At 46.4% G+C, this 26,103-nt stretch overlaps 4 protein-coding genes across 4 annotated transcripts; 2 read left to right on the forward strand and 2 right to left on the reverse strand.

The window, feature by feature from the left end:
• Positions 1-5,176: 5,176 nt before the first annotated feature.
• LOC127767916 (uncharacterized) lies at positions 5,177-6,356 on the forward strand. Its single transcript, XM_052293402.1, has 2 exons — positions 5,177-6,013; positions 6,133-6,356. The coding sequence occupies exons 1-2, from the start codon at positions 5,177-5,179 to the stop codon at positions 6,145-6,147; spliced, it is 852 nt and encodes a 283-aa protein (XP_052149362.1). The 3' UTR covers positions 6,148-6,356.
• A 9,660-nt stretch (positions 6,357-16,016) lies between these two features.
• LOC127767670 (probable polygalacturonase) lies at positions 16,017-19,549 on the forward strand. The gene is made up of 6 exons (XM_052293081.1): positions 16,017-16,237; positions 16,351-16,653; positions 17,793-17,913; positions 18,026-18,200; positions 18,296-18,366; positions 18,465-19,549. The coding sequence occupies exons 1-6, from the start codon at positions 16,214-16,216 to the stop codon at positions 19,145-19,147; spliced, it is 1,377 nt and encodes a 458-aa protein (XP_052149041.1). The 5' UTR covers positions 16,017-16,213; the 3' UTR covers positions 19,148-19,549.
• Positions 19,321-20,893, reverse strand: LOC127767671 (50S ribosomal protein L5, chloroplastic). The gene is made up of 3 exons (XM_052293082.1): positions 20,539-20,893; positions 20,205-20,405; positions 19,321-19,813 (listed from the first exon to the last, which is right to left on the reverse strand). Exons 1-3 carry the CDS (start codon positions 20,839-20,841, stop codon positions 19,478-19,480), a joined length of 840 nt encoding a protein of 279 aa, XP_052149042.1. The 5' UTR covers positions 20,842-20,893; the 3' UTR covers positions 19,321-19,477.
• Positions 20,894-22,575: 1,682 nt separating this feature from the next.
• LOC127765569 (beta-carotene hydroxylase 2, chloroplastic-like) lies at positions 22,576-25,391 on the reverse strand. The gene is made up of 6 exons (XM_052290490.1): positions 24,915-25,391; positions 24,750-24,812; positions 24,459-24,665; positions 23,402-23,527; positions 23,222-23,278; positions 22,576-22,923 (listed from the first exon to the last, which is right to left on the reverse strand). The coding sequence occupies exons 1-6, from the start codon at positions 25,227-25,229 to the stop codon at positions 22,834-22,836; spliced, it is 858 nt and encodes a 285-aa protein (XP_052146450.1). The 5' UTR covers positions 25,230-25,391; the 3' UTR covers positions 22,576-22,833.
• Positions 25,392-26,103: the final 712 nt, after the last annotated feature.

A 26,103-nucleotide genomic window follows, 5' to 3' on the forward strand; every position in this document is an offset into this window, starting at 1 on the left:
GATTACCATTGTCAAAAACCTCTGGATTCAACTTCTTTTTTTCAAAATGGAAGCTGGAGAAACTGTGACACCATTTGATTACCATTGTCAAACACCTCTGGTTTCACTATGAAATTCATCAAACCATCAAGCTCTTTCTGTTACCTGCCAGTGCCCTGCCCCTTCTTAGGGTGCTCTGATTTCATTTGCACCTGTCAGGTATCTATAGAGAGATTTATTTGGTGGAAAGTAATTTGACTAGAATTTCTGTTTCGTATAATATGATCTCTCTCTCTGTCCAATACCTCAACCATTTAACTTACAATGTCAAGAATTTGATTTCCCACTTAACTACTAAACCGCATGCTCTTTATTCTGTGTAGCTCTATATTAAGTGTTTAATTTCTTAAATTTGGGGATACTATGTTCATGATGTTTCAGTATTAAAAAAAGGCATCTTGGCATCATTCAATGTATATATGCATTTATCTGGGCCCTATGTATTCCCAAAATTATGAAGTAAAGTGCTTTGAGTAAAGGGTGGGCATATCACAACTCATAGAAAGCTATAATCTAGTGGGGGCAAACTGTACTCCAATGTTCCACAAAAGGATTACCAGAAGATGTTGCATTAAAAGGTATGGTCGGCTCATGCTGGTGCCTAGTTCCTCTGCCTAACCTGATGTTTTTAGTGTTGGAATCAAGATCTGTAGTAAAACCTTAAATCCAGTGTAGGGCACAGCCACACAACCGCTGGTCTGCTATCGCCACTCTTTATTTTTACCACTTATGTCCAATATTTGCGAAGTTGTTCCACCTTTGCATCTGGATCTTTGCTGTTCATGTGACGGTTGCATGTTATGAGCCTCACATTTTTTTTGGCTGATGGTCTCGTACAAAAGCTCTCTACTATGCTGGAGCACAAAATGGAATTATCCTTAATCATTCTACACTTTCGTCTTTGTTAGATGCTCTTGTGCAGAAAGTGCTTTTCAAAATTCAGTGAAAATGCCTCTTTTTCTGCAAATAAGAGAGTGAGAATAAAACCTTTGATATCACCCTTTTTCTATCTGTAATCACTATGCCCGACCATTAGTAAAAAAGAGGTTGTTCTGCTCAAAAGTTTTGATCGATTCTCTTTCACCTGCAGCTGAGGTTCTTTTTTCTAGTGGGCGTGGCCCATGGAATGCCTCAACTTTGATCTTTATAACAGCTTAGATGCTTAACAGCGACAAATCCTTTGCGTCAGGCAAAATAAAACCAGCATACCAATTTGCGTACCAATACAGTAAACGTCAAGCAATGTACATGTACAGCTTCAGGACGCCACATGTAAGTATGCATCGATGCATTGTCAACTCATTTTTATCCGTGTACATCACATTTATTTTATCCGTTTACTTTTGTATTAGCACACATCAGCTCTCCCTCTGTCTCTCATCTGTTGATGTCTTTCTGAAGACTGTTTATATATGAAGCTTTCTGAATGCTGTAGTTTTCATTTTCTGTGTTCTTTTTTTTCTAATTGTCCATAACATGCATGGCACATCTCTCTCGTCTATGACAGCAAAAAAGTAAAATAAAATCATATACGTATATCTATCTATATGAAGTGCTTGCATTTTAACCTTGATTAATAATAACGCTGTCTAGGATTTGCACCATGTTTTGCTGACAACAATATTGAACCTGTTGCTCGCAGCAAAACCGAACCAAGGCAGCAGCACACGAGTGGAACCTGAGCCTAGGGCGGAGAGAATTAGTATGTCCGAATGTCGTTACTGCCGTCCTGTTGATTGTTTACAGAGACAATTGTCCCATGTTTAAGGGTCTCAGAACTTGTTTTGCCAGGACCAGGTTCTTGATCCTTGAACTGTATTTTAATTATTGCCCTTGATATCCAAGCCTGCTTCCCCAGCTGCATGACAAGCGTCCTGTTCCATGATTTGAATATTGCAGACTGATCCATGTTGCCTGGCTTCATTTACGATTGGACAATGTGACACGATGATAGCATAACCGATGCTTCATTAGCAGCACCTTATGGAGATTTGACAACATGAGGACCACATTCCTTGGCTTGGATTTAGCTTAGCTTAGCTCTTTCTCCCAGGATTAAATATTCAAAGATCATTTTACTGATTTCATGTGCCATTTCTTGAGCTGGCAGCTGGAATTTCGCAGGGTGACATGACCAGAGGCCTGGATGGAAGGACGCCCGTGCGGCAGCGTTGTCGCAGGTTTTTTGTCAGGATTATCCCAACCACCCGACTAATCCCGTCATGTGTTACTCTGAGTTTTCTCTTAGCAGCATAATTTTGTCTTTGACGATCCATCTGGGCATTATTTAGGATGTTTAGTCCTAAAGAAAAGCTTAGTTTGACGGCCAGTATGTTGGGGTGTTTGTCATTTTCTTTGTAACGAAATGACTACTTTCTCCGTCCCACATTGACACATTATAATACTATTAATCTTTGTCTCACAATAAGTTAAATTTTATACTGAATATAGCATATCATAGTAATTATGAACATGAATTCATTACTATGATGATGTATCACATACAGTATTAGATTAATTCATTGAGAAACAGGAGTACCTACCGTTTACCCTTGGTTGCTCTTAGCTTAATTTGGTGGCCTTGCTTTTTCCAGGGAAAAAATGCTCCATTGCTAGCTCCCTCCATCGCTTTTTAGCTGTTACCACTACTGCTACTTTAAAACCTACTCCCACAACTGAAGATAACTGAAAGTCACAAAGAAATCTTGCTTAAATGTCTAGTTTTTGTCGACAAATATGTATACAGTGAACCCAATCATTACAGCATGTCAAATGACTCGAATTACTCCATGTTTATCATAGCGATGAGTAGGGAAAAAAATGGATTGTCTAAAGGTCAGTCTAGCATGTTCTTTTTAAGAATTAAAACTTATAGATCTACTTGTATGAATAAAATAAATAATATATACTATTAAGCGAGCAAATTATTTGAAAAAAAAAATCTAAGCAAGGCTGACTAAGAAAGTTTCCGAAGGAATTGCAGTTTTTAGAAGCATGTCACGAATAATTCAATTAATAGTTCGAGGTTGTAAGCTAAAAGTTGGGACCTTAAGATTTTCTAAAGTAATTTGCTATACACCTGAACTATCTCCTCTCTCTCTTTATTACTGAACTAGCATGGTGGCCCGTACGGATTACGCGGCTAGCATAATTATATTTTCTCTCATATAATAGCATATATGTTTTCTTATTATATTATTCAAATATATTAAAATGACATCATAATTTTAAATTTTGCAATAACTTTACGAAACTACAAATGTGTAATATTCATATTGTATTTTATTTTTAATATCAAATTTTAGTTATTTGTAAGTTATATATATTCCTGTATGGACTCTAGACTCGTCTTTTCATATTTCTTTTTTTAATTCCGAATTTTCTGTAAATTGTATTTATATATAGACTCTAGGCTCTTCTTCCAATATTATTTATTTTTATTTCTGAATTTTTATTATTTCTAATTGTATTTCTATGTGGACTCTAAACTCATCTTTCAATATTCTTTAATTTTTAATTTCGAATTTCAGTTACTTGTATTCCTATATTGACTTTAAACTCTTCTTTCCATGTTTTTTCTTAATTTTGAATTTTAGTTATTTGTAAATTGTATTTTTATACGGACTCAAAACTCTACTTTTAATTTATTATGTTTATTCTGAATTTTAGTTAGTTTTAAATTCCTATATGGACTCTATACTCTACTTCTAATATTCCTTATTTTTTAATCCCGAATTTCTATTTTTTTTCTTAATTGTATTTCTATATAGACTCTATACTCTACTTCTAATATTTCTTATTTTTAATTCCGAATTTATATTATTTCCTAATTGTATTTCTATATGGACTCTAGTCTTCTCTTCTAATATTTCTTATTTTTTAATTCCGAATTTTAACTATTTCTGAACTGTATTTCTATATGTACTCTAGTCTTCTCTTCTAATATTTCTTTTTTTTTAATTCCGAATTTCAGCTATTTTTAAATTGTATTTTTATATGGACTCTGCCTTTTCTTTTTCTCCGATTAATGTGAGAATTTCTAGGCTATGAGAGCGAGCGTGGAGGCTCCTTTTTCTATTCCTTTAATAATATAATAGATTTTTCTTCCTACCATCCTCCTCAATGGTGTAGTATCCGGTGTCGATAAGACCCACCATACCATGCCGCCCATTCCTCCTCACAACCTCGGCGATGCTAGTCGCCTCCTTCTTTCTTGACTCCGATGACCCCGCGTCGTCACCTCCCATTGCCTCCTAACTACTCTATGAGGCTTGATGAACCACTTTGCCCCCTTATACTCCTCCATCTATAGTTACCCTCACGCCAACGCTACTGTCCTCCTTCGATGGCTCCAATTATCGGTTCTGATGTCACCTTTTATTGTTTCCTAATCACTCAAATGATAAGGCTTTTCCTACCGTCATTCTCGCCCGTGACTGAGGTGGAACCACCATCTCCTCCTTGCACTGTCATGTCCGCTAACCCACCGTTGGGTCACTACTGCCTCGGTCATCCTAGGAACACCTCCCACCCTCTTCCGCCATCCTGACCTTGAAACCTAACCAATCGGAGACTAGCTAAAGTTCATTAGAGATGAAGACAACACACAAATCTCAGAGCAAAATTGCGATGTTATGAATTCAGTGATATTGCCCACAAAAATGTCAAAGTGATGTCTAACAAAATCGTTTTCTAAAAATCTAAAATGTCATACCTCTTGGCTTCGATGACGTCACTGCTGCCAATAAGGAGAAGATGTGCTCCTGATTCGTGCTCCACAACATCCGACGGCCACAAAGTTGACTGGTTAGCAACTACTCCCTCCATTTTACAATGTAAGTCATTCTAGCATTTGCCACATTCATATTGGTGTTAATGAATCTAGATATATATATCTATCTAGATTCATTAACATTAATATGAATGTGTGAAATGCTCGAATGACTTACATTGTGAAACGGAGGAAGTAATTAGCAGCCCGTCAGGAAAAAAAAACAACATTCTATTAAAAATTTCAAGAGAAAAAGAACAGAGTTTTGCAATGAGAGAAAAGAGACACTGCAGGGGCAACATGGACATTGCACCGAACGGTCCAAGGCCAAGGAGAGGAGACGACCCCCTATATCTGCGCCGTGCCATGCCGTGTAGTCCCTTGCCTGCTCAGCACGCTGCACTGCACTCCAAACCACACGGCCTCCTCGTCTCGTCTTCTGTCTCGCGCGCGCACGCCACTCGCTGGGAGCTCATGGAGGTCGGCTCGCTGCAGCACCTCGGCGACAGCTTCTCCTACCGGTGGCTCAAGCACGCGGCGCAGGCGCCGTCGTTCAAGCGCCTCGTCGACGACGATGTCGGCGGAAGCTCCAGGTACTTCATCGACATGGACCCCGCCGACCTCTTCTCCATGCGGTGGACGGCTCCGGGCACCGACTTCGACTTCGACTTCGACCTGCCCGGCGGCGACGACGATGCCGCCTCTCCGATCCCGCTGCTGGTCAGCGCGAGCCAGATCTTCCACGATGGCCGTCTACTTCCCCACGAGCTCGACGACGACGGCCGCTTCGGTGCCCAAGAAGACGGCGATGCCGCTCGCGTCGCGCACTTGCTGAGCGAGCCCCGGCTCTCGGCCTCGTCGCCGCTGTTCCACTCAGCGCAGAGCACGCCGGCCTCGCTGAGCTCGTCGTCCAGCGCGAGGAGCGGCGCCAGCAAGAACGCCAGCGCGCCGCCGCTGCTCGCCGCGGGGAGGCGTGGCGGCGGGTCATCGCCGTGGAAGATACTGCTCAGGTACCTGCGGTTCCTCATGCCGCTCTACCGGAAGGTCAGGGCGCTGCCGCCGCTGCGTGCGCCGAGGACGAGGGTCTCGCCGGCGAGCCCCGCGAGCGCGAGAGCAAGGGCGTCCACGTCCAGCATCGACTGGTGCCACGGCATTGCCGACACGGCCGTCCATGACGCCATCCTCTACTGCAAGAAATCCAGTGTAAGTGCACCGAAACCATCAAACACAATCAAGCAAGCATCCATGCACATTCACACAGATGTTGATTAGCATTTAATGGCAGTTCTTGCTCAAATAGTTTCTTGTCATATTTCTTTCAGGGACAAAATATATAGCCAGGAACAAAGGATTCAGAATCTGCAAGAGCATGAGCTGATCTTGTGGCCTCTCAACTCAAGATCCTCTCGTTTTTTTCCACCATTATTTTTGTTGTACATCCACATAAGTTATACACTGTATATGCATGTGACAAGCTGCATGAGGAGTACGTTTAACGGTTGTAAACAGCTCGTTTAGGGTGTAATAGATGGCTCCCTTTCTTGTCTTTCTCGTTTGTCTTTGGCCATGTGAATCAATTGAACATTTCTGACCATTCCTGTTATTAATTAAGTTAACTAATAAGAAATTCATGAGTTAGATTAAAGCATCTAGATCATTTTTTGGCTCAATCATGTGCCTTTTCCGAGCATAATCGTGTCCCTACTCTAACATAATCCGCGGGAGTATTATTGTACTAGATCTCAGCAAAGAAATCCTGGTAATACTATACTGCTGATCTGGTACTCATTTAGCACGTTCTGTTAACTTGACGCTCCAGTGGTGCCTATTTTGAAATTCATTTGTAACGATTCGATCCCCATGAATTGAATTATCCTTTCCATCATATCTATGTGAAAGTTCAAAAACATCACTTTTATGGGTTTTTTTTTCTCCGTGTGGAAAGTGCAAATTTTTAGTGAAAATCATCCTGACTACTCAGTTGAAATTTTGTGATTTTTAGTCAGAACTTTGTTCAGTTTTAGCACAAATTTAAAATTCAAAACTTGCAGGCTGCTTTAAAATTAATTTTCTAGGTAGGCCTTCCAATCTTCTACTTGAAATTAGTTGCTTCAAAATCTCCCTTAGAATTTGCAGTTTAATTTTGAAGTCTTGAAATTCGTGGTTTCAAGTTAATTAATTTCAAAATATTGAAAAGGCAAATTCCTAACATAGTTAATTGTTGCGCGCTATCATATGTTTGAACCCGCAAAACTTCGTCATAATAAACTGTGTGTTGTAGATAGGATTAGACATATAAAAATTGCAACGATTTAGACAGTTAGTACCTTGTAATGCCTCCATGTCCGTATCCTTGTTTACCAAGCTCGAATTTGACCAGCAACAATAGATAACTAAAGTCATAAATTGTTCGAAGCAAAATCAATTGAGGTCCCGTACACACGGCAACCAGACCAACAAATATCTCCAAATATAAAGCTTAAACGCGCCATTAGGATGGGCCATTACGTCGTCGATGAATATATGATTAGTACCATCAGTCGATCGATTGGGCAGGAGTTGTTCGTTTTTCCCACCAACCCAAGAGAAACAGAAATGTTCAACACAATTGTTAATTTAAATTCATGCACGCTGTCCTTGTCCAATTACACGAGAATGTCTCAAAAAAGAGACTCTGTATACAAGCCAGCGTCAGCAACAACATGCATGATCTCTGCAAGAAAGCAACTCTAAATTAGGGCAGTAACAGTATCATAGACTTAAAAAAAATGCTTGCTTTGAATGACAACGCAGGTAAAATATATATTCATGAACAGGGATATTGTTTCTTAAAGAAACAGGATGCAAGAAGAAGTAAACGAAAGGAACCCCCAATATAATGCAAACTGATTTAATTATGAACGCAGCAATATGCAAATTGGATTGCGACGCGTGATTCGTACAGGCTAAATGATTAAACAAGCACGCCCAATTGCACGCCAAAATATAGCAGAATCATTTGTTTCCCGATGGGTCAGCATAGCTAGCTAGACACGCACACCTGAATTGACTGGCTAAACCAGAATCAGTGAGTGCAGAGCCGTTTGGTGCATCAGCGTGAATGCACGGTTGCAGCAGGCGTACCAAAGCCACGCAGTCGCACACGTACACGCCATGGCGCGTTCTAGGCGATGCCGTGTATATGCAGATATATCTGTATACGCACGTAGATACGTCAAACTCCAGTGGATTTATCGTCTCAAAATGGTCGTATCGATCGCGTTTTAAAATTTAAACGTAGCGGTCCATGCGATAAGATGAGCACCGTACATGGATACGAATCGGCCGGGACCAGTACCAGTTAGCAGATAATTAACGTGCTCGCAGAGTTGTCGTATTGCCGCAACAGATGATAGTACTAGTTTTCGAGGCAGAACGTACACAGACCGGACCGGTTCACATCCATTACCATAATAATAGTATCATTACAATCATTAACATGTGAGATAATAGAAGGATGAGATTCATGTATTAGTAACTATAATGATAATAGTGATATTATGATAGAGGCTGTGTTTAGTTCCACTGGTAAAAAAAATTGCCGGGTCTAACATCAGGTATACGGATACACATTTGAAGTATTAAACGTAGACTAATAACAAAATAAATTACATAATCCGCATGTAAACTGCGAGACAAATTTATTAAGCTTAATTAATTCGTCATTAGCAAATGTTTACTGTAGCATCACATTGTCAGATCATGGCGTAATTAGGCTTAAAAGATTCCTCTGGCAATTTACACGTAAATTGTGTAATTAGTTTTTTTTTAATATTTAATACTCTGTGCATGTGTTAAATGTTTGATGTGATGGAGAAAAAAAATTGCCGGTGGATCTAAAACACCCCGGAGTATCCTCACCTACACATAAAACAGCCTACGCGAGCTGGTTCGCTCAGCTGCGTTTGGAACAGCAGCCAACGAGCGGTCGAGCAGAGTAAGGCCGAAATGAGTAGTAGTTTTTGTCACGAGGCGGGCGGAAGAGAGGCGAGACGTGCGCGAGCAGCGGGGCGGCAAGGGGAATGAGCTGGGCCTACGTGCACGGGAGTTGGGTGTTCGGGGCGGGACCAGGTGGTGCACGCGTGGATGGGAGCGTGAGGGGGGGTCCGGGTGATGAGGGGGATCGATCGGCTGGCTCGACCGATCGAGGGGATCCGCACTGCACTAGCACCTGCCTGCCCTGCCCGATCGATCAGCGATTCGGTGCCCACCGCGGATGTACTACGTACGTACATTGCCCTTGTCGCAAGCTACCTAGCGTTGCCTCGTTAACAGCAGGCAGACGGTGGACGTTTGGAAGCCCACGAACAGCGGCAGCTCATCAGCCGATCAACGCGAGGAAGCTCAAAGCTTGACGTACGACGGCGTCATCGTACTGCCACACTTGGTTAACGGTTTCTGATGACTTCCAGTCATAAGCCTACCACATCTGCTCCAAAATAAGTTAACCTCATATGGAATATGACTATGTCTAAATTTATAGTATTACAATGAGAGAGACTAGAGAATGGAATCTCATTAGGACGGGATACTTTAAGTGACTTTTTTCTGATACCTGGTACCCGGGTACCGGCTGGTACCTGGTACCCTGGTATCGAGCTGGTACCTAGATATTAGACCTTGGTACTTGGGTACCAGGCATCATACCCAAAGAGAGAGCGAACAAGACATCACCGTCGGCCGCCTGGTACCTAGGCATCTCGACTTCGCTTGAGGCAGAGAGACGTCGCCGCAGCACGTGGTGGCACGGCACCTGGACCACACCTTCGAGAAGCTCGCGTCGGCGCACCTCCCGCTCATGGCGGCGTCGCCCACCGAACCACTCACGCTCCCCTGCCTCGCCCACCGCCTCCCGCTTAGGCTCCACCGGCGAGGCGCACTCCACTTCCTTCGCCTCTTCCCTCGCGTGTTTGACCTCCGCGCCCCGCTCCCGCTCTCCCTCTCGCTCACCGCGCCCACCGCCGAGCTCCTCGCTGTCGCCACCTTCGCCGCCTACCCTACGGCAGTGGCGGCGGCGGCGACCGGCTCCGGTGAGCGGTGGGGCAACGACGAAGGGGAGGGCTGCACCTCGGGTGCCATCTGATTTAGGGGAGGAGAGTGAGGTAGGAGGAGAGGATCCGGATTAGTACCCCGTCTTCATAGGATATCGGTGTATAGATTTTCTCTATTATAATGTATCATATCCCGTACAGGATTAGTTTATTTGGTTCGGATGGAGTATAAGAGAAGAAAGCCAAAATAAAAACTGTCCTTGTCACCATGCAACGAACTACTCGATCTGCCTGATCAAAACCGTCACAGCTCCCGGCCCAAATAGTAAGGCGAAGCAATACGCTACGGCCTACGGTAGCGATCAGCTAGTAGCAACGCGAGAGAATGTAAGTATGTAACGCGTAGAGACGGATCGATCGCTCTCGTGCCGGTCGGTCGCGGGCTCGCGGCCGGTGCGCGCTAGTTCACGTCAATCCCACGTGAATGCCATGAGCGGCAAGGGGGTAAGCGGACAAGCGAGCTATCAGAGGCCCTCGCGTCGCGCTACCCGCCGCTCCGGTTGCGGGGGGCTGTAGCTGCACGGGACAACGCCGGCTTTAATGCGCGCCTTGGCGCTGCCCGCGTCCGTCGCTCTCCCGGCCGGCTGGGATCCTGACTCCTTTGCACTGCTTTTCTTTATCTGGACGAGCCAAAACCTGTTGTTTCCTAACGTTTTCAGATTGATTAAGATTTGGAGGTTTGGCATGATGGATTGTGTTTGGCAGCGTTTCGTATCGCTTGAAATCTACTACGTACACGGTACACGGCCCGTCCTTCTGGAACAAACATGGGAAGATGGTTCAGCCCGGGCCATTCTCCTCGCGGAGAAATCGAAACATTAGGAGTTGGGCCGTGAGCCCATCTGCCCATGGCAGATCAAGTAAGTGGTGGCCTGTCATGATCTCTTCCAGGTTAGGAATAAGTCTACTTTGCTTTCCTTAACTAGGGGTCGAATCTGATTTGTATCCCTGAACCATAATACCGGATATTTTGACACCCTCAACTATTAAAACCAGTACAATTTAACTCTCTCGACGGTTTCGGAGGATAATTTTACTGACGTGGTGTCCCAGTCATCAAATAAATTTTTTAAAATGTGGGGCCCCCTTGACATCTCATCCCTCTAATAACCTCTCTCTCTCTCTCTCCTTTTTTCTTCTTGGCGCACGGTGGCTGACGGCACAGGCGACGAGACAACGACAGGGAGCGGCAGCGGCGGCATCTGGCGGCGAGGACATTGCGGTGGAGACGACGTGTGAAGCCCGAGGGTTCTCGGCTCCTTCCATCCCAGAGGCAACGGCATCCATGCGGCAAGGGCCCGACGGAGGGGGTGCCAACTGCGGCTGTTGTAGTGGTGGGTGCACAGGGTGGGCTGCCCGATGGCAGTAGTCCAGGGTGACGAGGAGGGCCCCATCCCCCTGACGGCGGTGGTGTGAGGAAACGGATGTCACTGGCACCGAGGAAGCGGTGGCCTGTCGTCAGGGCTGGATCCAAGGCGTCGCTGTGCCTAAGGCGAGGTCAGGGCGGGATATGGATGGTGGCGTGTTGGCGATGACTTGGGGGCTCGAAGGATGGTGCCGGCAGCGGGCATGGCCACCCTCTAGTGGTGGCGTTGGGGGTGCTCCCCAGTCAACAATGGAGTCATGGGTGGCGGTGACACAACGGGGTTGGCGTGGCCTGGCCAGCGAATGCGTCGAGGAGCTGGAGATATCCCCGCGCCCCTCTCCCTCATCCTGTTGTTGCTTGCCGTCTCGCTCCTCGTCCACCAAGTGGCCCTTCATGCACGGAGCAAAGGGGGATGAGAGCGGGGGAAGATAGCGTCAGCACCGGCCTCGTCGACTGCGTCTCCGCCGATGCGGGCTTGCCTTCGCTCCGCGTGTGAAACAACAAAAGAAAGAAAAACAGGGAGATAAGGATGGTTTCTGACGTGCGGACCCCACATTTTTTCCCTCTTATCACTAGTCGGTCATATGTTTATTTTTAATTTATTTGATGACTGGGCTGCCACGTGGACGTCACGTCGGTGAAAATCACTCTTAAAACAGTTGAGAGAGCTAAATTGAGCCGGTTTTCATAGTTAAGGGGTCAAAATATCTAGTATTACGGTTGAGGGATATGAATCATATATTTTGAGAGAGTACAAGTGGACTTAATCCTCCAGGGTATGGTTGCGTTGGGCTGCACTAGTTGTGAATAGCTGCAGCTAGCAGCCGGTGTGAACTCTGAACAGAGCCTATGCCCATCTCCTACTTTTTGAAGTTATCTCGATCAGGGGCCCCGGGCAACTTGTACACGCCAGCCGAAACTGTCAGCAGGCACCTGGCCAGCTAGGCGGCAGCGTATCATCGTCAGCACCCGGTCTGTCACCAAACAATCAGCGCCGAACCGACTATACACACGTAGTACTAGTAATTGAATCGGTACAATGAACTCGTACTCACGAATCCCCTTAATTGGTCAATGCTCGGAACACCAAGCACAAGTCAATCCATTGCACATGCAGGTAGCAGGTGTTGACACCTCTTGACACAGCACATCCGCCGTCCTGCCTCCAGCTCAAGTGGCCAAGTTCCCCAGAACAAACCAAAACCTTGTGACCACAAGCTCACAGCTTTTATTGTCATCTCACAGTCTCACAGACCATCTAGAACGCTGCTCAAAAAATCAAAATCAGGGGTTAAATCCAAAGGCTCCATCCAAAACCCAGTCACAATGCAGAGCTAGAGATTAAGCGAGTCTAATGCAATCATAATCCGTTTTAATTAAGCTCCTCTCTTCAGGGCTAAGCAACCTTAATTCAGGGAGCAAAAGGTGCCAATAGTTTAACATCATATCGATCCTATTCCTGAGCGCCGCCGTCGGCGTCGAGACATAAAAATCACAAATGGATCGTGGAGCATGTGCTTGCCGCAGGCAATGATGAAGGATCAGCATTCTCCTCAGAACAGAAACAACGGCAGCACAATACAAGCATACTACCTTCCAGGGAACGAAGCCGCCGGGATGGAGGCGAGCAAGTAAAGCTTCAGGGAGCCGCACAGCTAAGCCTAGTGTGAACAATAATCCGGCACTAAGCATAGCATCAATTTAATACAAATCGGCAGAAAAGCAGTGTGAGTGTGTGAGGCTTTGAGCTACCACCACTGTGATTAGCACGAGCTCAAAAGATGATATTATTCCCATCCAACGAATATTTGGTCCGAATTTAATAGTGGCACACTCCAACTAAACAACTGAAACCACTATCACAACTTGCAGTAGCAGTATAAATAGGGCACTGGTCAGCAACGCATGCTCGTCAGACAGCCCAAAAGCTGAGAGAGAGCACGCATCCAAAGTTCCAAACTAGTCTGCAGCTGCTGTTCGTGTGCATATCCAGTGAGTGAAGTGCAGGAAGATGACCAACCATGGCGCCACCTCCGCTGCTCCGTGCAGAGATGGTCACGGATCAGCAGCAAGCAGGAGACACATGCCCAGGCGTGGGCAGATCAAGGCGAGGATTGTGTCGGCAGCCGTGCACTCAGTCGCCTCGGTGCTCTTGAAAGCCCTCCACAGCAGCCACATCCTGGTCAGAAACCCCTTCTGATGGAGCTATCAGCTAGTATACCGAAATTAGGCGAGTTACCTGTTCGGCTGTACCTGGAATCAGCTGGTTTTCAAGTGTAAGCATGGTTCAGAAAGTGATAGCCTAGATGGATGTACTCATGTACATTTCTTTCTCCCTCCCTCGTTTCGCATCTTGTTTGTACACTAGTTTTGTTATTATCAATCACATAGTGTGGTTAAAGATTAAGCAAGCTCTTGCTACTCCGACCCGATTGCCTTTCTCTGCTACCAATTCCGCCTGATGATGGTGAGGGACGCGAACCGCCGTACCGGCGTTGCCTTCCTCTTGCGCTGCCGGTGGAGAGAATGGCCGCCTCAGCCTTCAGTTTCGAGAATTGCCTTCGCGGCCTCACGGGCGGCGGAGAACGGGGATGTCGCAGACTCGTCGGGGGACGGCGCGTGTCCGCATCTCCCAAACTCGCATGTAGAACGGCGGGAACGAGCTCTCTCGGTATGCACAACACTGCAGCAACTCCGCACGCCGGGGATGTCTGTGTTGTAGGCTCGTAGTCGTAGCCATCCACCACGGGGATTTAGATCCAATGCAGTCGACTGATCATCGGCCTTACATATCAGTGATAAAGGCACGGTACGATCATCGGCCTCACATATCAGGGATAAAGACACGGTACAATCTGCTGCAGAGGATGCTGAATTCCTGATCACCGCCACGGCGCCACATCGTCCAACAAGAGTAGCAGGGCCGCGCCACAAGGCTGCAGAAGAAGGGGGACGAACGGGAACGACGGGACGTACTAGTAAAAGTCAGTAACGGAAGGCGGCGGTAGGAGAGGGGTTTCTCGTTTAGGCCCGTCTGGTAAGTCGTACTGGATTGCTTGGATGTGCCACATTTAGTGGGCCTTCTGAAACAAACACCGGGTTGCAATTACGGCCCATGTAATGGAGCCTACACTATTCATCCTCCTCTTCCCTTTTTTTTTTTTTATAACAACTCCTCTGTCCTCGGCTCAAAGATCAGAATGTAGACAATCTCAATCACAATTACACCCATTTTCCCCACCGTTTCGAAGGCATCCCATGCTCCAATTCATGATGGCCTGGGTCACCCGTGCCAAACCTATGACTTCATGCCAAACAAGCTTTCGGTATTCGTTACAAGTCACTACTCTTCTTCATCCAAAAAATATAATTAAAAAAATCATCTAAACACCTGTAAGCAAAATAAAATTATTTTTAAGAGCTTGTTCACTTTGTTGTCAAATCAATTTTATCAAAATTTATTATGTTTTAATGCTACCATTTTTTGGTACCGTTGGATATGTTCAATTTGATGTCTTCTAAAATTTTATAATGTTTTTTCGAGATAAAATTTTTGAAACTTCTCAATTTTGTTAGGATAGTATTGGCAAGATCATTTTAAAATTGTTACCATACTATAAATTTAGTACATTCAAAGTGAACAATGTCTAACTCCATAGACATGTGGGCCATATTCTCTCTCCCCAAGAGTCAGCTTCTATGCTTAATGCCCAATACTTTTATTAGGACTGCTAAAAAGATGTCTATAATGTATAGAAAATTCACACTGTGGATGCTCTTATAATAAATACTCACTAGTAAGGATGCCTTTATCATGTGTTTGGTCATAGGGATATGATGGGTTGGGTTGGAGAAAACTAATTCTTTAAAATGTTTGGGTCGGGGATAGGTGAGATGAGATGATTATGATTCCTGAAAAGTAATATTTCTTCTAGATAAAAGGCTCCATCCCTTAAAGAAAAGGACGGATCAATCCAACTCACTTTCTCTCTTATTGGCATCCGGGACACACCCTCCAAACCCTTAAAAATAGTACCATTCCAACCCTTGTGGCAAACATATACTCCCAATCAAACACAAGCCATCAGGCCCGCCAGTCCGCAACGGCATCATGGATGGACATAAGATCGAGGAAGAAGCAACCACGAGGAAAAGAAAACGAAGGATTCGCCACCCACGCTAGCAATTTTCTTCTGTCAATTCCTTTCCCCATTTTCAGGCTGAATTTTTTCAGGCTTCCAGCCCAATTAATTAATTAGGAGTAGGATATGGTCAGATTTTTCTTCTGGCAATTCATGCCTGCTCGTGGATCAGACCGTACAATTTACGAGTACTTCACTGTTTCCTTTCTAGAGATGTTGTGTTTGGTCAGATTTTTCTTCTGGCAATCATGCCTTATCCAAACAGAGAATGGCAAGATATCATCTCACACAAAGAAAGCAACCAGCCATTAGTCCACAGTGGCACAGTACGTGTTGCCTTGCACTCTTCACCTTCATCACGCCCTGCGGCTCAAGATTTGCATGCTCGTGTTGTATTCACCTTGCAAGGCAAAACACATCACGAGTTGCACAGCAAACCTTCGCTTGGACAGAACGAGTCCACAGCCTTAACCGCCATGCAATGCACCACCTCAAATGGCAATGGGCATTGGCAGAAAGCGAGATGTCTCGGCCGGTTAAAAGCTCCATGGACGCAGCACACGCAAGCAGTTATTGCCACGTCTATTGGCTCGGCAAGTTTGGCATAGCAGGCAGAAAGCAATCAATAAATAGCACGCATTTACTGGGGGTTAATATAGGCAGGGATTGATACAGGACACACCCGTAATATCCTCCACCGGTCTAGGCACTTTCTGTATCTATATATACGTAAGCACGTCCTGATTCTTGTTGCATTTCTCGTCCTGATTTGCGTCCTGCAGCTCTCTCTCATCACAGTTTCGCAATGGCCAAAAAAACAATACTGCAGGTAAGTAACGCTCTCCGTCTCCGTCCAATCCGATCAAATTTTCGTGTCGTCTTAGGATTATTATTTTCTTATAGAATCAAGAAAGGGAATTTTGGTCGGTTGGTTGGTTGCAGGTGGTTTGCACGGTGGCGCTGGTGGCGCTGTGCGCGTGCGGCGTCGCGGCGTCACCGTCGTCGCCGGCGGGAGCGGGGTGCCGGAAGCACGTCGCGAGGATCACGGAGTACGGCGGCGTCGGGGACGGGAGGAGGTCCAACACGGCGGCGTTCGCCAAGGCGGTGGCGGACCTGTCGCTGCGCGCCGGCGACGGCGGCGCGGCGCTGGTGGTGCCGAAGGGGAAGTGGCTGACGGGGCCCTTCAACCTCACCAGCCACTTCACCCTCTTCCTCGACCACGGCGCCGAGATCCTCGCGTCCCAGGTGATCTGAGCCACCAACAACATCGGTTGCATGCATCAACCCCCTCTCTTATTACCATTTACCATGATTAACTGCGCCATTATCTCTATCTCTATCTCGGCTGGTGTTTCGCCGCGAAAGTAGCGCATGTTAAATGTCCGGTTAATTAGAGCAAGCTTAACAGTGTAGCCTACTACTAACTCCAATTCACCTATAGCTAATCTAATAGTCAATTTATATGATAGTTGTTTTCTATACTATTAATATATGGTCTCTACATGTCATACTCACATTGTGTCTTGGAGTCCGTGCTGCAGCTGACTACATATCTGTAGCTCACTGCTCTTCACTCTTATTTTTTATCTCATTAAAATATGTTGTAGCCGGCTAATAGTCTGTACCTGCTCTTACCGTCACACTTGTGACCAAACAGTCACACGCGACCGCCCTAAAGTTGGCGGGTACTAGCCTACTTCCGTTTTATTGGCGTAGATGATGCTTTTTGCCAGGGACAAACGCCTTTTTTGGTCTGGGGTCCCATATCTGTCCTCCCAGGCTCCCATCTGTTCTTGATGGAATCTCAAACTGGCAAACTGTTAATACGAACATTAACATGCTAAATGCCACGGTTACATGCTGTATTTTTTTTTGTCGTAATCAACCTTATCTGATTGTCGCTCTCAAGAAATGGGAGGACAACGTATTAAGGCGGCGCTTAAATATGTGCCAAGAGCTGTATGTTGGGAGCTTGAACCCGGTGATGTGTCATTGCAATTGCGGTGGTTGCCTATTGTAAGGATGAGCTGGTGGCTATTGAATACATGTAAATGAACCGGTTTTGATCAGATAGCTGATTAGTTAGTTTGGACCATTGAAGGTCAATCGATGTTAATGTGATCCGTTTCAGTTGCTAACCGTGCCGTACTGAGAGAAAGAGAATGGATTGGGAGTGTTAGGACAAAAGCTCTGCCATGTCATTTCAGAAATTTCTACTGTTATATGGTTGCTCCACTTTTATGCTTTGAATTTTGTCAGCACATAACTTGTGGACCTGCTACTCTTATCTGTTTTTGTTCACCCGTTTTCAGTTACTAGTGTAACTGGTTCATCTCTCATTATCTGAAGTGTTGACAGTCTAAGCTGTTCATTTCGTTCTTCAGAACTTGGAAGATTGGCCTCTGATAGCTCCTCTGCCATCCTACGGAAGAGGAAGGGACGAACCAGGCCCAAGATACAGCAATTTCATTGCTGGATCCAATCTCACAGATGTCATCATCACTGGTACACGAATGAATGCGTGATGAGGATTGCTATTTTCTCAACCTTTTCGTGTAACTGCTGTGATTGTGGTATATGTTTAGCTGTGGATATCTGAAATTGAGCAACATTTCAGGTAGGAATGGAACGATCAACGGCCAGGGCCAAGTCTGGTGGGACAAGTTCCACGCCAAGGAACTCACCTACACTCGCGGTTACCTGCTCGAGCTCCTCTACTCTAACAATATCATCATCTCTAATGTCACCTTCGTCGACTCGCCGTCATGGAATCTCCATCCCACCTACTGCACGTAAGAATCATCAGTACTCGCAACCAGAATTCAGTTTCTGAACGGTTAGATATAGATCATGATGCTCACCTTCTTTGTGTTCCGTGCTGCGCCAGCAATGTGACCATCAGCGGCATCACCATTCTAGCACCTCTCAACTCGCCCAACACCGATGGAATCGACCCAGGTATAAACATACAAGTCACATTGCACTTGATCAATGTTGCCATGAGGAAAGCATTGGTTTGTGCTAGATGTGATGAGCTCTTGTTGTCCATGGTGCAGATTCTTCCTCCCATGTCAAGATCGAGGACAGCTACATCGTGTCCGGCGACGACTGCATCGCCGTTAAGAGCGGCTGGGACCAGTACGGCATCAAGTTCAACATGCCGAGCCAGCACATCCTCATCAGGAGGCTCACCTGCATCTCCCCGACGAGCGCCATGATCGCGCTCGGCAGCGAGATGTCCGGCGGCATCCGCGACGTGCGCGCCGTGGACAACGTCGCCATCGACACCGAGTCGGCCGTCAGGATCAAGTCCGGCGTGGGGCGCGGCGGCTACGTCAAGGACGTGTTCGTCCGCGGCCTCAGCCTCCACACCATGAAGTGGGTGTTCTGGATGACCGGCAACTACGGCCAGCACCCGGACAACTCCTCCGACCCCAACGCTCTGCCGGAGGTCACCGGCATCAACTACAGCGACGTGTTCGCGGAGAACGTCACCATGGCCGGCAGGATGGAGGGGATTCCCAACGACCCCTACACTGGCATCTGCATGTCCAACGTCACCGCGCAGCTCGCGCCGGACGCCAAGAAGCTGCAATGGAACTGCACCGATGTCAAGGGTGTCGCCTCCGACGTCTCGCCGGTGCCGTGCCCGGAGCTCGGGGCGGCGGGCAAGCCATGCGCCTTCCCCGAAGAAGAGCTCGTCATCGGTCCGCCTGAATTGCCAACGTGTAGCTACTGAAATACTGATATAGGATGATAGTATGGTGTGGGTAATGGCCTGGGCTATGAGATGCTTGGGACCAAAAAGATATATATGATGTGGTTTAGTGAGTAAAGTTAAGCAGTTTGAAAATGCTGCCGGATAATCTCTTTACACCCAATTCATCTATGAGTGCTCATCTGCGAATGACCTGACCAAAGCAAAGCCTTTTCATTTTGTCTTCTGACAGTAAATACAGCACGTGACAAGATAACAAAATCATCAAACTTCTAAACGAAACTTTGCAAAAACAATGACAATTGACAAAGTGAGAAGCAAAGCTCAACGTGCCTAGGCAGCGGTTTGCAATCACCGTCTTCCCCTGCCCTTGCTCATGAAGTGGTGGCGCTTCAACCTCTTCTTCCGGATCACCACGGAGGACTTGATGTGCTCCGCGAACGGCATGCCAAGGAGGGTGAGCAGCCTGAGAGCCTCGTTGTCGGTCTTCGCGGTGGTGACGATGCAGACGTCCATTCCATTCTTCTTCCCACCGACCTCGTACGGGATCTCCGGGAACACGCCCTGATCACGAAGGCCTATGGTGAAGTTGCCATGGCCATCAAAGCTGTTGGGGTTGACACCAAGGAAGTCCATGGTCCTAGGAAGCCCAAGGTTGATGAGCCTATCCAGGAAGTTGAACATTACCTGCAGCAAGCCAAAATAAGCTCATCGATCAAACATACTCCCTAGGTTCCCAAATACTTGTCACTGGATAGTATTCATATTTGAACTTTGATCACTTATATTTTTTAGAAAATAAAATGCATATACCTAAAAATATGCCATATTATTAAAGGTTGTTACTCCACATAGATAGGTATTAAACTTTCGTTCGTCCAACCATTTAAAATTTGTGGTCAATGTAAAATACTGACGGCCAACGGTGACAATAATTTGGAACTGGATGGAGTAATTGCAATTCTCACACATACTTTAGGCTATTATACTGTCATGCAAATCCCAAATTGATACAACATTGCAGTCCCCAATTTGTCAATGTCTGCATCGCAAGTAGCCAGAGGTACAGAGGACTCACCCTGCCGCGGAGCGTAACGGCAATACCAATGGTGTTCCCCTCGCGGATCTTGAAACTGGCGACGGACTTCTTGGCCTTCGTCTTGACGGGCCACTGGCCGGTGATCATGGCGAGGTCCTTCATGGCGGATTCGAGCCCCTTGGAGTTACCGGCTTCAGCCCCCAACCCGCAATTCACTACAATCTTCTCAACCTTGGGCACCTGAATAAAATCGAGAATCCAAAACACGCTCCTCTAAGCTTAATTATTGAACAACAGTCGAATTTCCCGAGTTCCGCAAAGAAATGGCCATGTCTATCCTATAATTGCGAGAAGGGAGACAGAGGTCGAACACCTGGTGGACATTGGTGTAGCCGAACTCCTCGGTGATGAGGGGGACCACCTTCTGGTCGTATACAGCCTTGAGGCGGTGCACCTTCTGTGCCTCGGTGGGGTCGACGAGGACGATGCCCGAAGGCGAGGTCGGCGGCGGCGCCGGCTTGGGTGGCGCGTCGGCCGCGGCGGAGGCGGCGACGCGGAGGGCTCGGCGAGGAGGCGGGGAGCGGAGGAGGAGGCGGACGTTACGGGAGGAGGAGGCGGTGGTGGTGACGGGGAAGGGGGCCGGCGAGGACGGCAGGGTCACAGCCGTGGCCGCCATTGGAGCGTGCGCGGAGACGGAGGTGGGAGCTGAAGAGGGAGCTTTATGCCATGGATGGATTACGGGATAAGGCGAGTTGGCTGTGGCTGGCTGCCGTTGCTGTCCAGTGTCGCAGGTGGGCTTTCTCGTCATGGTTCGGCCCATCAAACTGTTCGACATGGTTTCAGGCCTTAGGCCCATCAAAATCGTTGATTTGGGCCTTCGTCCATAAGCTGTTTTTTTCTTTTTGTTTTTTTTGGGTGTAGCTATATTTATGGCGCCATATTTTTCATCAAAAAATAGTCGGCATGTATTTACATTGTAAATCCCTAAATTACATATGTAATTTTAGTGTATTTACAATGTAAGTCTCAAAATTACGTATGTAAGTACTAAAATTACATATGTAAATTCGAAAATTACATACTAATTACATATGTAAGTGGGGTGTAAATGAGGTATAACTACTGTGTAAGTGGCTGAAAAAAAATCATGGTGCCATATTTCTAGCAACTCCGGTTCGAAATTGGACGATTCGCGAAGCTTTAATGGGTATGACGAGAATCCGATACCGAAATTAACGGGTCAAAGCGGCCGCGAGTAGGAATCGGCTGCACGAATCACGGCGTCATCCTACGGACACAAACGCCGACTGTAATCATGCAAGATTTATGGCGCAACAAATATAGCAATTCCGTTTTTTTCCTTCAAGAGAAGTCAAGAGCCATGAAGCATGATCAGACGGTTCAGGCTTCAGAGTTCAGACCTTTGCAGCTGTGTTTAGTTGCTGAAAAAAGTTGGAAGTTTAAAAAAAAATTAAAAGTTTATGTGTGTAAGAAAGTTTTGGATGTGATGTGATGGAAAGTTGAAAGTTTTAGGTAGTTGGGGGTGAACTAAACACGGCATAGGAGAAGGGTAAAGTTACATGAGTCAACAGCTGCAAGTCTGCAGTGTGTGAATTTCGATATATGCCTTGTTTTGGTCAACCGATAACAGTGTTTGAGTATGTGGCCCATTCTGTATTTTCTAATGCACTACAGGACATCACTAGTATAGTAGTAGTATGCCATTAAACGATGACTTCAAACATAAAAAACGCCGATGAAGAGCTTAAACAAGATCAAGCAAACTCTGAACCTAGCAACAGTTGCTGGCAGATCAGCAGGAGATCTGCCACGCTTGATCAACATTGAAAAATGGACGGAATATCACGACGAGGATCCTCGTCACATGCTTATGCCTAACTAATCATGCAGTAACCGTAACATGCAGTTCTTTATAACCAGGGGACAATCACTAGGATCTGATTTGAAAGGTCCCAGATCACAACATTGCGCTTGCCCTACCTTGTTCTACCAAGGACCAGCAATGCCACGACCGTGATCCTGTGAGGATCGACTTGACACCAAGAGTAGAAACACAACGGACAATATCTTCCTTGTCAGTTTGCAACCTAATCCTGATAAACTACATTAACCTCCTTGACCTCAAGAAGTAACTGTCAGTCTGTGACCTTGTCACTTGTCAGGGCCTTAATGAACAGCCATTCAGCAGTATGGGGGAACCGCCTAGTGTGCATAAGCTTCATTAATTCTTCTTCCCGGTCAAAAACTAATCAGCCATGCATCACTTTCATATTTACATCCGGCACATCTCGTGAACAAGAGATACAGAATGTCGGCAAATGAAGAATATAAAAGAAAGTACTCATTTTATCAGTGAACACCTCACTGTCAGCAGCACGACTCAACCAGACTAATAAATTCAGAATGGTACTGATTAATATATATCATTACCAGCAGTACTAGCAAAAGCATCAGCCATTCAGCCCCAGCACATCATTTCTAATACCTGTGTGCTCCACCGTCCAAATGAGCTTCCAAATATCTATCTAAATTATTCTTCTATTAACAGGACAGAAAAGCATATTACAAGGCTACAATTGCCACTGAAGCAAAAAACTAATAAGAGATGACAGCAAATAAAAAGAAAAAAATGTGTGATAAGTAGCTCTCATTGGATCGCATCTGAGGTCTCTTTCCTCTTAATCCTCCTCTTGATCTCCTTCTCCAGCTCCTCAATCCCACCCACCTCCTCCAGCTCCTGTCAACCACATAGACAGAGACATTTTAGAACATTTCAGACAATTTTTCCGACGATCACAAATATTTGTAATACATCTTAGAACATTTCAAAATTTCCAGTCCTTTTATATCAACACAGTTCAAATTCTACATTAGCTTCCCAATCACAAATTCATGCTTGCAATATAGGAGTACTGCAAGTATGCAAACTACTCGACAAATGGACACCGTTGGAGCAGGAGTAAGCCAACAAGCATCCATGGTAGCATGGGGCACGAGGAAGCAAAGCATGAATAGCATGAGACACATTTCCTCACCTTGGGACCAAGGAACAGCCCATATGGCACACCTTCGAACTTGTCCATGTGATGTATCTGCAAGAATGAATGGCAGGCAAGGATGGATCATCTCACATAAATTCAGAACCACGGCAAGAGAAGCTCAGAGACAGGGATGCGTGGTCGGCTGCAGTTAGGTGGAGAGCGACCGGGCCGGACCTGGTGGGCGGCGGCGACCCGCCGGAAGTAGGGCACGTTGGCGATGGGCCCCACCGGGAAGCGGCGGTGGACCAGGCCGTCGTGGACGAACATGTACGCCATCCCGAACAGCGTGATCCCGAGTCCCTGCGGCGAACGGACACGTCAGCACTTGGATCATCTCTGCCCAGAGCCCCAGATCACAAAATTCAACCTTGGCAATCAAATTGAACAAAAAGAAACGCTGCTAGCGCTTGTATTTTACTTGTTCCGGTGAGACCGTTGATGGGTACCTCGCATGGGTGACCATGGCGCCGTCGCAATGCGACAACAATACCTATTGCTTTAGTACAATCTACGTTATAGGGGGAACTATTTAATCATTCGAGGGATGTTCTCTCGTTTGCTTACAGAATATCCAAAGGTTATGAAATTTTTTGACAACACTCAGATAACATATCTGTGCAACTACATAAAATCTTATATTCAAACTCAACTCATACGTTGAGATATAAAAAATTAAATTCAATGTATGATTAGTAGCGTAATGTTCACATCTGAATTATCTTTTCTTTTATTCGTGATGTGTATATGGAAGTTGAACATAATTTTTGGTGGACCGATAGATCTCACTATACTCTATATTATTACTTTTTTTTTAGAATTTTTTATAACTATTTGTATCGATTTTAAAAGAGAAAAATATACGAGATAACATCCTCAAGATATTAGAATCCATTATAGGTTTCTCTGGGAACTCATGGAGGCCAGGCCACTCCGTTTTTCTAAATTTTCTCGATCTCGAATGTTCAATTTTTTATTGTTTATCCGATGCAGCAAGGACATCAAGATCTTTTGGAGTTCGCTCTACGCTTTGGCTTCTCTTGACAGATAAATTTTTTTTTTTTTTGGCAGGCGGCCATGGAATGTGAATGTAATCAACTGAACATAGTACTACATCATGCACTTTTGTCATTTTAATACGGCCACGTTAAGCACGCTTGGTCAAATCCTGGTACAGTGTGTTTGAGAGAAGTGATGGGGATTTGGTTGAAATGGAGGAGGATCGACCACTCACCGCGCCGAAGCAGAGGCCGGGGACGAGGCCGCGGGTGAAGAAGCCGTAGGCGAGGAGGGACATGGCCGGGACGGCGTTGATGATGGCGAAGACGTCGTTGAGCTCGAACGGCCCGTCTCGCGGGCGGTGGTGCGACTCGTGCATGTGCCACAGCGACGCGTGCCACAGCGCCCGGTGCGCCCACCGCGCCCAGAACTCCATCCCCACCTGCGCAAAATGGCAAGGCAAAACCAACACGGTTACACGAGCGACGCGCGGCGTCGTGCGGACGGTGCGTGTGTGTGCGCTTACCGCGGCGCCCACCGATAGCGCGAAGGTGCCGAACATTTCCGTGACCGGGATCTCGCCGCTGCCCTGGTCGAGCACGCGGAGAAATTTTAGTGCTGCGGCGAAGGAATTGCCGAATTGGGTAATGGTAAGATGCGAGCGGGAGTTTGGCGATGGCGTGTTACCTACCTCCATTTGCCAGGCGAAGCGGTAGTAGACGGCGGCGGCGGCCATGGACGTGATCCCGAGGCTGGACATCACCGCTGCCACCAGGTACGTCCGCCGCTCCGACTGCTTCCGCGCCGCGCGCTCCGCCACCGCCCTCCGCGCATCCTCCTCCGGCTCCGGCTCACCCACCGCCACGCGCAAGGGGACGGCCAGCCGCCGCGCCGGGAGCGGCGCGAACGCCAGCCGCAGCAGCGCCGGGGGCGATCGGTGTGCCGCCGCCACCGCGGCGGGGGAGAGGAGAGGGGCCCGCGCGGCCACCAGCCTCGCGACGGCCATGGATGCCGCAGCCGCAGCCTACGCGAACGCGGACGCGGGGATGGATGGACGGTTTTGATTGGGCGGGTGAAGCGGTCCGCGTCCGCCCCGGGGAGCGAGAGGCGTCGTCCAAGACAAGTGGGTCGGATGGAGTCGCCGTCGTCACGAGTCAACTTGTGATTGTGAGCATGGAAATTCGTGAGGAACGCCGGCTCGGACCCGGTGGCTTTTATATAGGAGTATCAGGGGCCATGTGGAAACAGCGACTTATTCACGTTGACACTAATTTACAGTATTAAATATAGATTAATTATAAAACCAATTATATAATCTTATACTAATTCACGAGACAAATCTTTTGAGCCTAATCACGTCATGATTTGACAATGTGATGCTACAATAAATTTTTTATAATTATAGATTAATTAGACTTAAAAAATTCGTCTCACGAATTAGCTCTCATTTATGAAATTAATTTTTTTATTAGCATATTTTTAACACTCCAAATTAGCGTCCAAACATCCGATGTGACATGGATTAAAAAGTTTTAGCCCCATCTAAACAGCCTCTCAGTACTCCCTCCGTTTAAGATGGTATAAATTATAGTACAATGTATCTGGATATACCTCTGTCTATATATGTTGTATTAGAATATGTCATATTCTATTCTAGGTTGTTTTTTTTTTTTTTGACGGAGGGAGTAGGCACGAATGCACGATGCGGATGCGAGCTGAGTCATGCATATTTTTGGAATGGAATTATTCTCAGATCATCAGCAATTGGTGTATTGGAGATTAAGGTCTTTCCTGAAGCTGGGGTTATCTCGTTGCCGCTGGGTGATTGGCCAGGTTGAGGCCGCTTGCCTGAGCTACCGCGGCGTCAGGGGCAGTGGAAA

This window comes from Oryza glaberrima, chromosome 3 (genome assembly GCF_000147395.1).
Source record: "Oryza glaberrima chromosome 3, OglaRS2, whole genome shotgun sequence".
Lineage (NCBI taxonomy): Eukaryota > Viridiplantae > Streptophyta > Magnoliopsida > Poales > Poaceae > Oryza > Oryza glaberrima.

Bases quoted from the DNA above. Each gene is read 5' to 3' on its own strand.
- LOC127767916 (XM_052293402.1), top strand. From the start codon at position 5,177: ATGCCGTGTAGTCCCTTGCCTGCTCAGCACGCTGCACTGCACTCCAAA.
- LOC127767670 (XM_052293081.1), top strand. From the start codon at position 16,214: ATGGCCAAAAAAACAATACTGCAG. The intron at 16,238-16,350 runs GTAAGTAACGCT...GGTTGGTTGCAG, and splicing joins CCAAAAAAACAATACTGCAG to GTGGTTTGCACGGTGGCGCT. The intron at 17,914-18,025 runs GTACACGAATGA...GCAACATTTCAG, and splicing joins CACAGATGTCATCATCACTG to GTAGGAATGGAACGATCAAC.
- LOC127767671 (XM_052293082.1), bottom strand. From the start codon at position 20,841: ATGGCGGCCACGGCTGTGACCCTGCCGTCCTCGCCGGCCCCCTTCCCC. The intron at 20,406-20,538 runs GTGTTCGACCTC...GATTTTATTCAG, and splicing joins GCTACACCAATGTCCACCAG to GTGCCCAAGGTTGAGAAGAT. The intron at 19,814-20,204 runs GTGAGTCCTCTG...GGCTTGCTGCAG, and splicing joins CCGTTACGCTCCGCGGCAGG to GTAATGTTCAACTTCCTGGA.
- LOC127765569 (XM_052290490.1), bottom strand. From the start codon at position 25,229: ATGGCCGTCGCGAGGCTGGTGGCCGCGCGGGCCCCTCTCCTCTCCCCC. The intron at 24,813-24,914 runs GTAGGTAACACG...GTGCTCGACCAG, and splicing joins GCTTCGCCTGGCAAATGGAG to GGCAGCGGCGAGATCCCGGT. The intron at 23,528-24,458 runs GTGAGTGGTCGA...CGTTCGCCGCAG, and splicing joins CCGGCCTCTGCTTCGGCGCG to GGACTCGGGATCACGCTGTT.